The sequence below is a fragment of the Mesoplodon bidens genome, assembly GCF_964165515.1.
Source record: "Mesoplodon bidens genome assembly, chromosome: 4".
Taxonomy (NCBI): Eukaryota; Metazoa; Chordata; class Mammalia; order Artiodactyla; family Ziphiidae; genus Mesoplodon; species Mesoplodon bidens.
Window position 1 is genome coordinate 141,236,762 of NC_138160.1, and position 17,146 is coordinate 141,253,907.

At 48.1% G+C, this 17,146-nt stretch overlaps 1 protein-coding gene across 1 annotated transcript in view; it reads right to left on the minus strand.

Moving 5' to 3' along the window:
• PBX4 (PBX homeobox 4) overlaps nucleotides 1-17,146 on the minus strand; it is a gene marked incomplete at its 3' end in the record, with an annotated part of 46,757 nt that overhangs the window by 12,222 nt on the left and 17,389 nt on the right. Inside the window, 1 exon segment of the mRNA XM_081232647.1 lies at nucleotides 14,228-14,301. Within this exon segment, the coding sequence (XP_081088773.1) occupies nucleotides 14,228-14,301 (74 nt within the window).

The window sequence follows — 17,146 nt, forward strand, 5'->3', positions numbered from 1 at the left end:
CACATTATGTTTTTTCTAAGAAACAATATGGAACTGCTATGGACTGAATTGTGTCCCCCCAAATTCACATGTGGAACCCCCAATGTCTATGTGGAATAGGGCCTGTGAGGATGCAATTAAAGTCCAATGAGGGGCTTCCCTGGTGGCTCAGTGGTTAAGAATCTGCCTGCCAATGCAGGGGACACGGGCTCGATCCCAGGCCTGGGAAGATCCCACATGCCATGGAGTAACTAAGCCTGTGCGCCACAACTGCTGAGCCTGCTCTCTAGAGCCTGCGAGCTGCAACTACTGAAGCCCGTGTCCCTAGACCCCATGCTCCGCAACGAGAGAAGCCACCACAATGAGAAGCTCACGCACTGCAAGGAAGAGTAGCCCCTGCTCTCTGCAACGAGAGAGAGCCTGCGCACAGCAACAAAGACCCAACACAGCCAAAAAAAAAAAAAAAAAGTTCAGTGAGGTCATAGGGGTGGGGCCCTAATCCATAAGACTGTGGCCTTCTAAGCAGAGGAAGAGAGACCTCTTCCTTATTCCATTCCCCTTGTGAGGACACAGCAAGAAGGCATCTGTCTGGAAGCCAGGAAAAGAGCCCTTACTGGGAACTGAACCAGCCCCAGAAAATAGTAAACCAATGAGCAGCTCTGTTCCAATAAAACTTTATTTACCAACACTGTAGTCTGCAACCCTGCTCCACAGTATGCGTGTCACAGAGCCTAACATGGGTCTGAGGAAGAACCTACATGCGTGCAGGTCCGGGTAAGTCAGCACACCTCCGAATCACTGCCTTCAGGTCCCCCCTTTCCTTGGAATCCCCTCTGGATCCTGCCCCTTCTCTTGACAGTTTTCCTTCTGTGGGTGCAGTATGAAGGATGAGATTTTAGCTTGTTTTGTTCAGTCCTAATCTAGATCAGGACTCCTTGAAAGGTGGTGTCTGGTTTGCCCTCCGTCTATGGAAAGGCCAACACAGACAGAGAGGTTGCACATAGGAACCTTTATAGCAATGTGACAGAGTAATTTCATGTCTGTTGAGTCTAGTGAGACTTTTGGGCTTTTTATTTGGCTGCTCCGTGTCTTAGTTGTGGCATGTGGGCTCTTAGTTGTGGCATGTGGGCTCTTAGTTGTGGCATGTGAGATCTAGTTCCCTGACCAGGGATTGAACCTGGGCCCCCTGCATTGGGAGCACAGAGTCTTAACCACTGGACCACCAGGGAAGTCCTGGGCTTATTCTTTTGTATGCCTGCTTCATTTTTCCTTTCCTTTTCCTAGTTCATCTTGCTTGTATTTCGCACTGGTACTGGGCGGTGGTGAGCCAAAACCCTGTGGCCTGAGCAGACTGTGGCTGGGTCACTGCCGGAGGCTGTGGGTATGTCCCGGAGATGCCCGGGCCCCAGGTGTGAGCTCTGGGTGTGGGACAGTCCAGAAGTGACCCTCCTGACACATTTGTAGGATGCCTGCCTCCCTGTGCATCACTACAGTCATCAGTCATGGGACGGAGACAGTGCTGCCACCTGGAAAGAGCCTGTGAGAGTGTCCTGAGTTCCAGAGATGAGATGCTGAGGGAAAGCCCTGTGCACAGGAAAAAGGCTCACTGCAGGCGCTCCCATCGAGCGGACACAGAGATGCTAAGTGAGGAGGAGGGGGCCAGGACCGGGTTGTAAGGGAAGAGCAATCCATTCTCATGGGAAGATCTATTTAGTGAGGAAGCAAGGCCCCTGAAACCCCGAGGACGCCAGCTTGGTGGCATCACAAATGTGGCAGGAACCCAGGCTGTGGGTGCTTCCCTCACAGAGAAGGCAGCCCAGGTTCCCCAGCCCAGGAGTGAACACCTTAGCCGAGGCAACAGCATGGGAACATACCCCCAGAGACCCACCTGCCCGCCCGCCCACCTCACCTCTACCCAGGGCCCTGAGGGCCACATCTGTCTCTCTACGGCTGTGTGGAACAACCCTCTTCCCTAGGAACCCTCACTGTCTTGTTCACTGCCTTGACTCTGGTTCCTGGAACGTGCCTGGCCTCACAGAATCATGGCCCAGAAATAGGAATTTGTGCTAAGAAACCTCTCCTCAAAGGCCACCAGGACATTTTATGGACCAGTGCTACCAGGCCCTCAAGGAAGAGAGAGACCCTTTGCAACAAACTGTTTCAGAGAAGAGACACGGGAAAAGCCACCCACTCACCAGACGGAGAACTCAGGGCAGGACTTCATGGGGAAGTCACAGCCCAGCACATTCATGACCAGAGCCGAAATGGCAAAACAAATGACCAGCAACCCGAAGTCAACAGCATCTGTGTGCGTGTACATGCACAAACATATGAATCATAACCAAGAAGATTTATCTCTGAACATAGGTGCTTCCAAAATCTGTCAGTAAAAATCATCAACGCCAATGAAAACCAGTGTAAATGAATGTAAATGAAAACCTATCAACATAGAGCATCACAGTAACCACAAGGAGAAAAACTATAGCTCAAAGGATGCAGAAAGAAACAAAACTGAATGGGGCTTCCCTGGTGGCACAGTGGTTGAGAATCTGCCTGCTAATGCAGGGGACATGGGTTCGAGCCCTGGTCTGGGAAGATCCCACATGCTGTGGAGCAACTAGGCCCGTGAGCCACAGCTACTGAGCCTGCGTTCCTGGAGCCTGTGCTCCGCAACAAGAGAGGCCGCGATAGTGAGAGGCCCGCGCACCGCGATGAAGAGTGGCCCCCGCTTGCCACAACTAGAGAAAGCCCTCACACAGAAACGAAGACCCAGCATAGCCAAAATAAATTAAAAAGAAAAAAAAGAAACAAACTCATTCAAACAACACCCATTAATGATAAAAACCCTTAGCAAACCAGGAACAGAAAGAACCCTCCTTAACCTGACAAGGGGCATCTCCCTAAACCACACACACACTTGGACTTACTGGGGACCCTTTAGAGGCACTGCTTCGAGTACGACATGGGCAGGCTCTGTCCTGTAGGTGTTGGTCGAGCGGATGGGACCAGGGCCCGGGAAGGGACAGACGGGCAAGGTAAAGAGGGGTGATGTCACCCACTTGCAGGTTGAAGGGCATTCTTGTGTGACTGGAGTCACCCGGGGATCACCAATGTCACCGACAACTCCCCCCTCCCCCTCCCCCTCCCCCTTGCCCCTAAATTGGCCTCCACGTGGGGTTGGTGCTGAGCAATGGCATTCTGACCAGCTGGCCACCCGCACTGTCAAGGGCCCTTTATTTTTTTTTTTACTTTATTTTTTTTATTATTTTTTTTGTGGTACGCGGGCCTCTCACTGTTGTGGCCTCTCCCATTGCGGAGCACAGGCTCTGGACGCGAAGGCTCAGCGGCCATGGCTCACGGGCCCAGCCGCTCTGCGGCACGTGGGATCTTCCCGGACCGGGGCACGAACCCGTGTCCCCTGCATCGGCAGGCGGACTCTCAACCACTGCGCCACCAGGGAAGCCCGTCAAGGGCCCTTTAAATGCTTGTTTCCGGGGGATAACTTGGAACACAGCCTGTTGGTGTGGAGAACTGCCTGCATTTACCTTTGAGACAACGTCCCCCAGGCCAGTTCTTTAAGCAACATTCTAGATGAAGCCATGTTTTAAGTCACTGGACTTTCTCGGTCCCACAGGACTTTACAAGGAATATCCCTTTAGCAAACTCTCATTGGTTTCTGAAATCACAGCTGACATGCATATTAGATATTCATCAGATGGCGGAAGTATAACACTATGCAAATTCCTATCAATTCTAATTAATCCTTAATTAAAATACATCACAACCTAAGTGCTGAAACCTCAACCAAGTATGCAGATGAACTCTCGTTTCAATATACTTTTGCATTTGTTAATTTAAGGCCTGCGATTCTGTCATAAACTACTTTATGAACTGCTGATGCTCAGTAAAAACGGCATGCAGTTTGCCTAGGTTTGTTTTCCTGTGGCAACAGGGCAAAAGGAAAAGACAGCAAAATGCTGTAACAGAAAATGCAGCCAAGTAAAACGTCTAGAAAATTAGTCCACGCTCTCTTGTGAGGCTTTGGGAATATTTAAGAGCAACATTTAAGAAAAACAGCACTTATGGATGGCTTCTGTCTACATTAAACAATCTTATTTCTCATCCAAAGAAATGCTTTAATTTCAACTGAACAATATCTAGAAGCTTCTGAAGCTGGGCTACCGTCACCCAAAGGTACGACCTTTATTTTGCCGAGTCCTGCACAGGGAGTTGACCAGACCAGCAACACGCACAACCATGTCCTACCCATTCCCAGGCTGGAAATCAGACTTTTAGGCCTGCCAAGGCCCTAGCTTCCCTAAGAGGGATTAGACACTTTCACACCATCACCAAGTTTACTGATAGCTACTGTATGCCAAGCCCATAACAGAGTTGGGACACTCTGCAGGCACGCCTGTGCTTTTGTGGGTAACAGATGCTGCATGAAATTAACACATAGGATAATTTCAGTGGATGGTTAAGCCCTAAGAAGAAACCTGAAAAGGGTAACAGATGCTGCAAGAAAGTGTTGCTTCACAAGAATCTGTGTACTAAGGCCTTAAGCTATGGGCCCCCAACTGAAATCCTTCAGTCCTTGATTGGTTTTTATAACAGCTTTATTGAGAAATAATTCATGTGACATACAACTCACCCATTTCCAGTGAAATAACTCAGTGGTTTTCAGTACATTCACCAGGTTGTGCGACTACCACCTAACTTTTTCACAACCTCAGAAAGAGACCCCGTCCCTGTTAGCAGTCACTCCCCACTCCCCACCCCAGCCCCTGGCAACTGCTAATCTCTTTCTCCCTCTCCTGGACATTTCACATAAATGGAACCACACACTATTGTGGACTTTTGTGTCTGGCTTCTTTTACTCAGAATAAAGGTTTTTTTTTTTTTTTTTAATTGAACTATAGCTGATTTATAATGTTTCAGGTACACAGCAAAGTGATTCAGTTTATCTATATCTGTATCTGTATCTTTTTCAGATTCTTTTGCATTATAGGTTATTACAAGATATTGAATATAGTTCTCTGTGCTATACAGTAGGGCCTTATTGTTAGCATAAAGTTTTTCTTTTTTTTTTTTTTTTTTTTTTTGCGGTATGCAGGCCTCTCACTGTTGTGGCCCCTCCCATTGCGGAGCACAGGCTCCGGACGCGCAGGCTCAGCGGCCATGGCTCACGGGCCTAGCCGCTCCGTGTCATGTGGGATCTTCCCAGACCGGGGCACGAACCCGCATCCCCTGCATCGGCAGGCGGACTCTCAACCACTGCGCCACCAGGGAAGCCCTCTTTTTCTTTTAAAAAATTTACTTATTTATTTATTTTTGGCTGCGTTGGGTCTTTGTTGCTGCGCATGGGCTTCCTCTAGTTGCGGTGAGTGGGTGGCTACTCTTTGTTGCAGTGCACAGGCTTCTCACTGCTGTGGCTTCTCTTGCTGAGGGGCACGGGCTCTAGGCGTGCGGGCTTCAGTAGTTGTGGCACACGGGCTCAGTAGTTGTGGCTCGCGGGTTTAGTTGCTCTGCAGCGTGTGGGATCTTCCAGGACCAGGGCTCGAACCCATGTCCTCTGCATTGGCAGGCGGATTCTTAACCACTGCACCACCAGGGAAGCCCTAGCATAAAGTTTTTAAGGTTCATCCATGTTGTAGCTCGTGTCAGAAAACTTCATTCCTTTTTATGGCTAAACAGCAGTCCATTGTACAGATGGACCACATCTTGTTTCTCTAGTCATCATCGTGGACATTAGATTTTTTTCATAATCCTTGATTTTTCTATTTGGCTATACTAATCCACCTGTCTGTCCAATAGAACTTTCCCAATGATGGAATGTTCTAGATCTGTACTAATATGGGAGCCACTAGCTACATGTGGCTACTGAGCACTTGAGATGTGGCTAGTGTGGCTGAAGAACGCCTCATTTAATTATACTTGATTACAGTCAATAGCTGCAGAGGAGCTATGTAGGCTGATCAGAATCGGAGGCTTGATTCATGAGTCACCCGGAGGCTGTGGAGCCGAGAAAGGACACTCCAAGCAACCTGAAAAATAACCCCCCAGCTCTAGGAGATCCGCCCCCTGCACGGCCACAGCGAAATACCGCACAGGGATCTCAGCCCCAGGGCCAGCCAAACACAAAAGAGATCTGAATTCTGGACGAAGTCACACATTGGCCCGAAGGGTAGTCGTTGGACAGACCCAACCAGAAAGCTGAAGCTACTGATCAAGATGTTGCAATTGCAACAGACCTGAGTGGCAGAGGAGGAAGGGAAACAGAGGTAAAAAAACCCGCTGGATTACTTATGCCTGAGAGCTCCCAGCCAGGCCCAGGAACAGTGGTGAGCAAAGAGAAGGGCGGTCCTTTGTGTGAGAGTTATTACATCCACTTCCCCCACGGCAGCTGCCCGTGCTCCTTGGCCCGAGAGCAAGGCTGGTGGGGCTGGGACTTCTCGCTCCTCAGAGACAAAGCGAACCCAGGACTGACCAAAGTGAGGCACAGATGCGTACTTGAGGCCAGCACAGGGGACAGTCACGGTTTGGAGAAGACGGAGCAGGTCCCTCGATGTGAACTTCCCAGGACGCTTGGCAGCTCTTCAACGGGCTGCCCACCTGCAATCCAAGATCCAAAGGTCTTTACGCAAGTTGGCATTCAAGCGAATTTGGAGGCAAAGCCTGACCCACACCAGTGTGCGCGACCGTTCCTGCTCTGAGGCCAAGTCACTGAACGCAAGGCCCTGCCTCAGTTCTTGTCAACACCACATACGTAAAACCTAAACAGTTCTGAGGTCTGTAATGCACCCAGCCCCAGGGGTTTCAGGAAAGGGACTGGGCCAGTATTGGGTCCTCCCAGCTAAATTCAAAGCTCTCTAAAAAGGGTTTATTTGTTCTCCTCAGGACAGCTCCTCCAGATACCAAGAAGGATGGCTGTTGCAAGGGAAGGATTCGGGAAGGGGGTGCACTCCTAGGGTATCCTCGGCCTTCAGAGACTGCGGCAGGCAGGACCACCCAGACAGCACACAGAGGAGAGCACAGGCGGAGGGCCTGCGTATCGACCCTGGAAGATGCACCCGTGTCCTTCCCACAGGCCGGAGGAGGCATCGGAAGGCAATTCCTGGAACTCGTGGGGGTAGTGCTTCCAGGAACATTCGAAAGCACGGTTGACATGGAGGATGGCTTTCTTTTCAGGATGATACGAATGATAAGCCTTGGGTTCTAAGTCAGGCCCCAGACACTCAGTCTTCCTGAACCCCGTAAGCTGTACAGGATAAAAAGGATTTCACTTAATAGGTATCAGTCACCAGAAACAGTTCTTCATTCAACAAAAATATAAGGTGTGTACACTGTGTGTCAGGTACCAGGGCAGTCCTAGGACACGGCTCGTCCTAGACCCTGCACTCACCGTTGGAGACAGATTGCAGAGGCCAGGAGCCATCATGGGTGCAGTGTGAGCAGCAGATGCACAGACAGTGCCAGGGGCCTGTGGGTGCAGAGTTCCCTCCGTGAGCCAGAAAAGGGTGTGGAGGGGCAGCACGCAGCCTGGCTGTGGGTTACTGGGGTGCAACCCTCTCTCCGGAGCTTCACTCTGCTCATCTGTAAAACAGGAGTGAAGTAAATGTCTGTCCCGGGCCACTGGAAGTTTGGGGTAATGATGCCAGGACTTGCGGAGCTCTCTGGCTGTGGCCCACGCTCCATCAATACCTACTGGGCTTTTAAACACTCCGTGCAGGTTTAGTGTTTACCCTAAAGGTCTGTTGCAGACGTTAGCTAGAGAGAAATGTGAGAAACATGGGTTAAATCAAGAAGTCAACGTGCCATCTCCCAGTGTGGGCACCCCAGGAGGCTCAGCCTGCAAGACCGCTCATCGGGCAGAGGCTCATGGGAACCCGGTGCAGGATCATGACCCTAAATAGTTTTCTTTGGTCCAAGACTTGGTCATTCCTGGTCATGGGGTTGGGGGAAGCTGAGGCAGCACTGAGATCTCATTTACTTTCCTCGTGGCCCATCCTGGAGACTGTAAGGCCTGCGGCCTATGTGCTGGAAACACAGTGCTTCCATGACTGCACTTCCAACTGATATGAAAAGACACCTGGCCACACTGAACTTGACGTTTAGGCAGCTCCCGGCAATGGTGATGGCCAGTGCTTTTCAAGGCTGAGTGGTACTGCCCCATCCCCGTGCTGCCATGCAGCCAAATGTACCAGGCACCCCGATGTGTGAGCCAATCAGTGGAAAGGAAGCATGCTTTTCTGAAGAAATGCCCAGATCTGATGCATGGCCTATGCTCTGAGCCCTACAGCCGCCTTGGGATTCAGCCTGGGTGGAGTCAGAAGCCCTGAGTGTGGCCCTTGCCACCTGGGAGGATGGGACAGGGCAGCGGCGTGGGCTGAAACGGACACCTCAGCCTGTCCTGATGGCAGTAGGTCTCAAGCCTTTCATCTTCTCCTGAAACTGCTGAGTTTGAAGCTGACTGACAGCTGTGTTCACATATGGACATACAGAATCAGATGAAGCAAAAGGAGAAGTGCCCAGACAGCGCACACCCACAGCTCTCAAGAAGCAGTTTCCCCATCAGTCCCAGCATCATCTCACTAATGGGGAAAAGGTCATCAAGAATACAGCTTCCTGAGACAACAGCTGATTAAACTACTTTGAAAAACTGCTTTTTATTACTACTCAATTCCTTACTTTGCATAGCTAAGTTGTCAATAAAAACCTCAAGGGCCCACACATCCAAGGAGCTCTGATGACAGAGCCAACTGCTGAGGGCAGTGGGGACCCCCCACAAAGGGCTGTTTTTTTCCCCCTGGGGACAGGTGGGAGCTGGCAGGGGGACAGCACACCTCAGAGAGAGGCACCAACACTGGAAGATTTTTATGACGGGGATCAACATCATACAGTTCAACGGTCCTGAGGAGCATGTGACTGTAGCCAATGTCTCCAGGGGATGGACACACATTGGCGTATCCCCCGTGGGCAGTTTCTTCCAGCTCACAGGACTCTCGGGTTCAGTTGTAGGAACGCTGCTTATCTGGTTCACACAGAGCACTGAAGGGAGTGCTGCGAGGGGTCAAGGGCAAACTTGTTTAAACCCCCCAAAAGCCCAACCTTGTTTACTAGAAGTCATAATATCTGCCCCCCATAATTTAAATAAGGAACAGACAAGACGGGCCATTAGACATTCAAACACCTGTGAGGGGCACCTGAGCAGGAGCTGAGTATGGGACCTACAGGGTAAGGGGCCATCCACAGAGGGTGACCTGGCTCTGGGCGTTGGAGCCTAAGGGAAGCGAGGAGGGCAGCCAGTGGGAGCTGGTGGGGGACCCGGGTCAGGGGCTGAGGTGGTGAAAAGGGAGGCACGTGAGGGAGGAGGATGGGATGCACGTGGTGGGGGGAGGGAACGACTGATTAAATAAGTAAAAGTACTGAGGATGATGGGAGCAGGGTTCTTATTGTCAGAGAAAGGAGTTACCAATCTAGGGAGAGAGAAAAATAGAATGAACTCTGTGGTGCTGAACCAGAATTAAAGACACTGAAAATGAGGGAATTCCCTGGCAGCCCAGTGGTTAGGACTCGGCCCTTTCACTGCCGGCGCCCGGGTTCGATCACTGGTCAGAGAACTAAGATCCCACAAGCTGCCCAGTGCAGCCAAAAAAAAAAAAAAAGATACTGAAATGAACTCATGGTTTTCAATATATGCAGATACAGTAAAAATAGACATGAATGAGTGTGTGTACACATATATACGCATCACCCACAAATACTCTTGAGCTTTGTGCCCTGAGAGTGACCAGAGCAGTACCACCTCAGTAGTAACAAGCATACCCAGGACCAAGATCTACTCTAAGTGGACCCAGGGCTCCTGGAGAAATGGCTGATTCCGGCCCGGCAGGAGAGGGGAGAATATGAGCCTGGAACATGTTTTGGCAGCAAGGAAGGGAATGCTCAAAGGCTGATGGAGACATGTCAGAAGGACATGAGCCAGCTTCAAGGGTCTCACACTAGCCAATTCTGGGACAATTTGAGCATCGAAATGAGTGATAATAGTAACTGTGATAAAATAAGACTCCATGAATTCCATGAATCTATCCTGACACAAAATACGAAAATGAATAAAAGGGAAATTGAGGGATAGTCTCAGAGTACCTCCTACAGAATACTTATTACAAAGGGAAAAGGAGCAACTTTAAAAAGGAGAAGTCTGGCAGACACTATCTCGCTTGAGTGATCAAAGTTAAAGTCATCAATAGGGGACAGAGCAACTGTGGGCACCACTGAGCAGCCTCTGTGTGAGAAGAGGCGTTGCTTCATTTTGAGGATGTGTAGCAGAAATCTAATCATGAGGAAACCCCAGATAAACCCAGATGGAGGGACTTGCCTGTGATCTTCCAGATGGTCAAGGTCATGAAAGTCAAGGAAAGACAGGGGCTTGTCACAGATGAAACAAGACCAAAGAGACGTGATAACTAAACGCAACAAGATTTTGACCTTTTCGTCCTTTTCTATAAAGGACATTATTGGGACAACTGGCAGAGCCTGAATGAGATCTGCGGATTCCATGGTGGGTGGGGTATCAGTGTTCCCTTCCTGACCGTGACAGTTGTCTTGTGGGTAAAAAGGAGACGGTCCCTGTTTGTTGGAAACGCACTCAAGTGTGCAGGGGTCATGGGGCATCGTGGCAGCAACTCATTCTCCAATAGTTCGGGGAGAAAATGTATTTGCCTGTTCTTGGATCATTTATGTGAATCTGTGATGGTTTCAAAATAAAAAGTTAAACACACACAAACAAACCTATGAGAACAAACATAGACCATTCAAACTACAGTGACTTTGTAAACCAAATGGGATATAAGCTTTTGGGTTACAGAGTGCATAGAGGGTAAAAGAATTAGAACAGAAATATACCACATGCTGGCTCTTATGAAAAAGGAAAGTGGTGGTAAAGATAACAGATAAAATGTTGACTCCTACCTGGGTTAAGGAGTGACACCATGAAGATCCACAATGAGATATTCCTTTGAACTAATATGATTCCCTAAATCTGCTGTCATCAAACAAAGAGTCTTTCAAATACAAACAAGTGTAAAAGGATATCACGTCCACTACAATGGGATACCACTTCGCACCCACTAGGATGGCTATTATAAAAACAAAACAAAACAGACGCAGAAAATAACAAGTGTTGAAGAAGATGTGGAGAAACTGGAACCCTTGTGCACTGCTGGTTAGAATGTAAAACGGTGTAGCTGCTGTGGAAAACAGTCTGGTCTGGCAGTTCTTAAATATACAATTACCATGTGATCCAGCAATTCCACTCTTGCGTATATACCCCAAATAACTGAAAGCAAGGTCTCAAACAGATATTTGCGCAGATATTAGCATCATTATTCACAACAGCCAAAAGGTGGAAACAACCAAATGTCCCACAGTGAATGGATAAACAAAATGTGGTCCATCTATATGATGGAATACTATTCAGCCATAAAAAGAAGCAAATTCTGACACATGCTACAACATGGGTGAACCTTGAAAACATTATGCTAAGTGAAATAAGCCAGTCACAAATGGACAAATATTGTATAATTCCACTTATATGAGGTACTTAGAGCAGTCAAATTCATAAAGACAGAAAGTAGGATGGTGGTTACCAGAGGCCAGGGGAGTGGGGAATGGGGAGTTAGTGTTTAATGAGTAAGGTTTCAGTTTAGGAAGATGAAAAAGTTCTGGAGATGGATGGTGGTGACGGTCGCACAATGACGTAAATGTACTTAATGCCACTGAACTGTACACTTAAAAATGGTAAAGTGGTAAATTTTATGTTATGTATGTTTTATCACAATAAAAAATGTTCCAACTGTGTGTGGGGGGGAATATCACGTCCTTACAGCGTTTGGGTGAAACAAATGTAGGTTTAAAATTGAACTTGTCTTTCAGTCACCAGATAACTACTGGAGGCTGGCACCACACCCATAGCCTTATATGTAAGAACTCACACAGTCTTCAATAACCGTGAGCTAAGTGTTGTCACTGTCCCCAAGTCACAGAGACGGACTGGGGACAGAGGAAGTTTCAGTCACATGCCAGGGTCATGGAGCCAGAGGTAAAGCGGAATTCAAACCCTTTCACTACTCTCTGCCACCGTCCATGTCAAGTACACGTCAATCTTACACCAAAACCGTGTTCAGAAAGAAACATACTTTTGTACCACATACGTGCTTTCCACAAGCCCCAGCATAACTCAAGTGCTATGCTCCAAAGTGACACACAACATTCAAATAATTGATCTCAAGAGACCAACTCACTCTGGACTTCCCTGGTGGAGCAGTGGTTAAGGATCCGCCTGTCAATGCAGGGAACACGGGTTTGATCCCTGGTCCGGGAAGATCCCACATGCCGTGGGGCAACTAAGCCCGTGAGCCACAACTACTGAGCCTGCGTGCCACAACTACTGAAGCCCTTGTGCCTAGAGCCCGTGCTCCACAACAAGAGAAGCCACTGTAATGAGAAGCCGGCACACCACAATGAACAGTAGCCCCTGCTCACTGCAACTAGAGAAAGCCCGCGCACAGCAACAAAGACCCAACACAGCCAAAAAAAAAAAAAGAGAGAGACACCAACTCACTCTAAGAAATCAAGTGACAACCTTTCTCTGATGATTTTGGTTTAAATGATGTCTTCACCATATTTGTGGCTTCTTTTGTAAACCATCTTCAAAGTGCTATTAACCTTGACCAAGTGATCAAGGTCAGCGGTCCTATCAGTGATAGGACTTACTGACAGCACACACCTCCGACACGATGCACTGAGAAGGACACAACGTTGCTTCTGTGCGATTCCTGCCACAGATGCACAACCTCAGTCTAATTATGAAGAAACAACGGACGAACCACACTGAGGGACTCTGTAAAATAACCGAGCAGGTCTCAGCAAAAGTATGAAAGCCATGGATGATGAGGAACAATGGAGGAAACTTCACATATTGGTGGTGACTAAGGAGACACGATGACTAAATGCAGTGTGGGATCCTGGATCAGAAAAAGGGCATTTAGGACACAACCTGGGGAAATTCAAATAGGACCTGTTGCTCAGTTACAGAGCATTGTACCAACATCAATTTCCTGGTTTAATCACTGCACTATGGTTCTGAATGTGTTGCCATTAGAAGAAGCTGGGAGAAGGGTATACTCTCTGTACTAATTTTTTTTCCCTTCTTTTTAAAAAATTAATTAATTAATTAATTAAGTTTTGGCTGCGTTGGGTCTTTGTTGCTGCACGTGGGCTTTCTCTAGTTGCGGCGAGCGGGGGCTACTCTTCATTACGGTGCACGGGCTTCTCATTGCGGTGGCTTCTCTTGTTGTGGAGCACGGGCTCTAGGCGCGAGGGCTTCAGTAGTTGTGGCTCGTGGGCTCTAGAGCTCAAGCTCAGTAGTTGTGGTGCACGGGCTTAGTCGCTCCGCGGCATGTGGGATCTTCCCAGACCAGGGATCGAACCCGTGTCCCCGGAATTGGCAGGCAGATTCTTACCCACTGCGCCACCAGGGAAGTCCTCTCTGTACTAGTTTTTCAACTTTTTTGCAAGTCTAAATTAATTCAAAATGAAAAGATTTTCCCTTTTTTTTTTTTTTTTAACAAAAGAATTTGCAGGGCTTCCCTGGTGGTGAAGTGGTTGAGAGTCCGCCTGCCGATGCAGGGGACGCGGGTTCGTGCCCCGGTCCGGGAAGATCCCACATGCCGCGGAGCGGCTGGGCCCGTGAGCCATGGCCGCTGAGCCTGCGCGTCTGGAGCCTGTGCTCCGCAACGGGAGAGGTCACGCAGTGAGAGGCCTGCGTACCGCAAAAAAAAAAAAAAAAAAGAATTTGCAGTGGCAGAAGCTTCCACGGAGATTACTTTGGATGCTTAAAACAAACAAAACAAAATTATGATTCTACTTTCCTAATTCTGTCATCTCAGATCCTTTTGTAAAACAACCGAATGCCACAATGCCCCTGAGGTCTTGCACCTGGAATGCAGCTGCTTGTTACTCACTGGCAACAGTATTTCTCTAGTTACAAACTGCAAAATAAATGAGTGTGATACACTGGAAAGCAGGGCTCTGACAAAGCAGAAATGAATCAACTGAACCATCGCTGCCAGAGAGGGATGTGATGAGCAAGATGGCCCACGACGCACGTTAGGGCTGAGCCAGGACCAGAGGTGCGAGGTTGTTGTGATCCTGGTGCCACACAAGAAGTGTCTTCTCAGCGACGTACCTGTCTTTCCCTTGATCTCACAGAGCACGCTGAAGACAGCAGGCTTCATCTGATGACAATTCAGAGCACGCTTTCTGAAAGAGAGGTGACAGAGGAGCAGGTGAGAAGAGAAGAGTCATTCTGTGCACGAGAGTAATGATCCTCTATGCTGGGTCTGCCGGGTCTGTTGAAAAACCCTCTTATGAAAGGACAGAACCATAGCATTTCAAATGAATTCAATTTGTACCAAATTCAAACAGAGTAATATTCAAATATTCAAAACATTTCTCTTTAAACACTGCAAATGTAAATAATGCAAATAACTCATCAAGAACTATGAAATCTCAAGGTCCAATAATTTGAAAGCAGTGTTCACACTATTGCCCTAGAGTAGCACTTTAATGCGTAAGCAGAAACCCCAGCCATCCTATCCCAGTGTCCTGCAACATTAACTTAGCAAGGACTTCCCTGGTGGCAGAGTGGTTAAGAATCCCCCTGCCAATGCAAGGGACATGGGTTCGAGTCCTGGTCTGGGAAGATCCCACATGCCGCGGAGCAACGAAGCCCGTGAGCCACAACTACTGAAGCCCGCGTGCCTAGAGCCCGTGCTCCACAACGAGAAGCCACTGCAATGAGAAGCCCGTGCACCGCAATGAAGGGTAGCCCCCGCTCGCCGCAGCTAGGGAAAGCCCATGTGCAGCAACGAAGACCCAAATGTGGCGATAAATAAATAAGAAAAATATTTTTTTTAAAAAAGAAAAAACCCCATTAACTTAGCAGGTGGTTACTGAGCAGCTTCTAAGTGCCACACAACACTCTAGTGTCACAGAGACACAGACAAATGAGGTCCCTACCCACATGGCAGGAAGGAGAAAGTGAGACACCACACACACACATGCAAACACACACATATACACCATCGGCAGTGGCAGGTGCTTTGTGGTGACTTAAACTAGAGTGATAACTAGAAGGCTTATTAGCGTTTGCATGTCTCTAAGGTGACATCAAAGCTGAGATCGGAATAACAAGGAGAAGTCAGGCAGGAAGAGATCTGAAGAGAGTAAATATTTAGGCAGAGGAAGCAGCCAGTGCAAAGGCCCTGAGTGAGAACACCCTTGTTTTGTTTTGTTTTTCTGCCGCGCCGCACAGCACGTGGGATCTTAGTTCCCTGACCAGGGATTGAATCCTCACCCCCTGCAGTGGAAGTGCAGAGTTGTAACCACTGGACCGCCAGGAAGTCCCTACTCTGGGCTTTTTAAGAGACCAGGATGTTGTAGAATAAGGGGTGAGGGAGAGAGGCATGCGGTGAAGTTGGAGAGGGAAGTGGGGCTGACTGTAAGAGCCTTGTAGTCAGGGGAATAACTCTGGCTTTTGCTCACCTGTGATGGAAACTGTGGTCGGCAGAGGAATGGTCCCCAAAGATGTCCACATCTTAATCCTCAGAACCACTTACGAGGGAAAAAGAACTCTGCAGATGCTTAATGTTAAGGACTTTCAGGTGGGAAGATTAACTTGGATTATACAGATGGGCCCAATCTAATCATGTGCCTTTAAAAAAATTGAAGGATAATTGATTTACATTTAATCATGTGTCCTTAAAAGTGGACAAACTCTCCCAGCTGTGGTCAGTGAAAGAGATGCAACGACATAGGGTCAGAGACACTACATTGTGGGCTTTGAAGATGGAGGGACTGCGAGCCAAGGAATGCAGGTGGCCTCGACAGGCTGGAAAAGGCAAGGAAGTGGACTCTCCTTCGGAGCCTCCAGAAGGAATGTCCTGCTAATGCCTTGATTTTAGCCCAATGAGAGGCCAATGGCTCACGGGCCCAGCCGCTCTGCGGCATGTGGGATCTTCCTGGACCGGGGCACGAACCCGTGTCCCCTGCACTGGCAGGCAGACTCTCAACCACTGTGCCACCAGGGAAGCCCCTGGCTATTTGTTTTTTTATTGTTGAGTTGTAAGAGTTCCTTACATATTCTGGATACTAGACACTAATCAGATATATATACGATTTGCAAATCTTTTCTCCCATTCTGTGAGCTGTCTTTTGACTTTCTTTTTTTTTTTTTTTGATTTATTGATTTTATTTTTGGCTGCTTTGGGTCTCTGCTGTTGCACGCACGCGAGCTTTCTCTAGTTGTGGCGAGCGGGGGTTACCCTTCATTGTGGTGAGCGCGTTTCTCATTGCAGTGGCTTCTCTTGTTGTGGAGCACAGGCTCTAGGCGCGTGGGCTTCAGTAGTTGTGGCACACAGCCTCGGTAGTTGTGTGGCTCATGGGTTCTAGAGCACAGGCTCAGTAGATGTGGCGCACGGGCTTAGTTGTTCCGTGGCATGTGGGATCTTCCAGGACCAGGGCTCGAACCCATGTCGCCTGCACTGGCAGGCGGATTCTTAACCACTGTGCCACCAGGGAAGTCCCTTGACTTTCTTTATAGTGTCCTTTGAAGCACAAAAGTTTTTCATTTTGATGAAATCAAATGTATCTATTTTTTTCTTTTGTTGCTTGTGCTTTGGGGGTCATATCTAAGAAGCCATGGAGTAATTCAGGGTTACAAATGTTTATGCCTATATTTTCATCTAATAGTTTTTTTTAATAGGATTAACTCTTACACTTAGGTGTTTCATCCATTTGAGTTAATTTTTGTACAAGGTGTAAGCTAAGGGTCCAACTTCATTCCTTTGCATGTGGAGATCCAGTTTTACCAGCACCATTTGTGGGAGACTTTTCTTTCCCCATTGAATGGTTTTGACACCCTTGTCAAAAGTTAGTTGACCATAGATGTGTGGGTTTATTTCTGCACTTTCAATTCTATTCCATTGATCTATTTGCCTAACCTTAAGCAAACTGCATTTTATTTTATTTTATTTTTCTGCTAAAATAATAACTTTAATGGAAGATATAAGACAAAAAAATTAGATAAGATTTGGTACAGTATAAG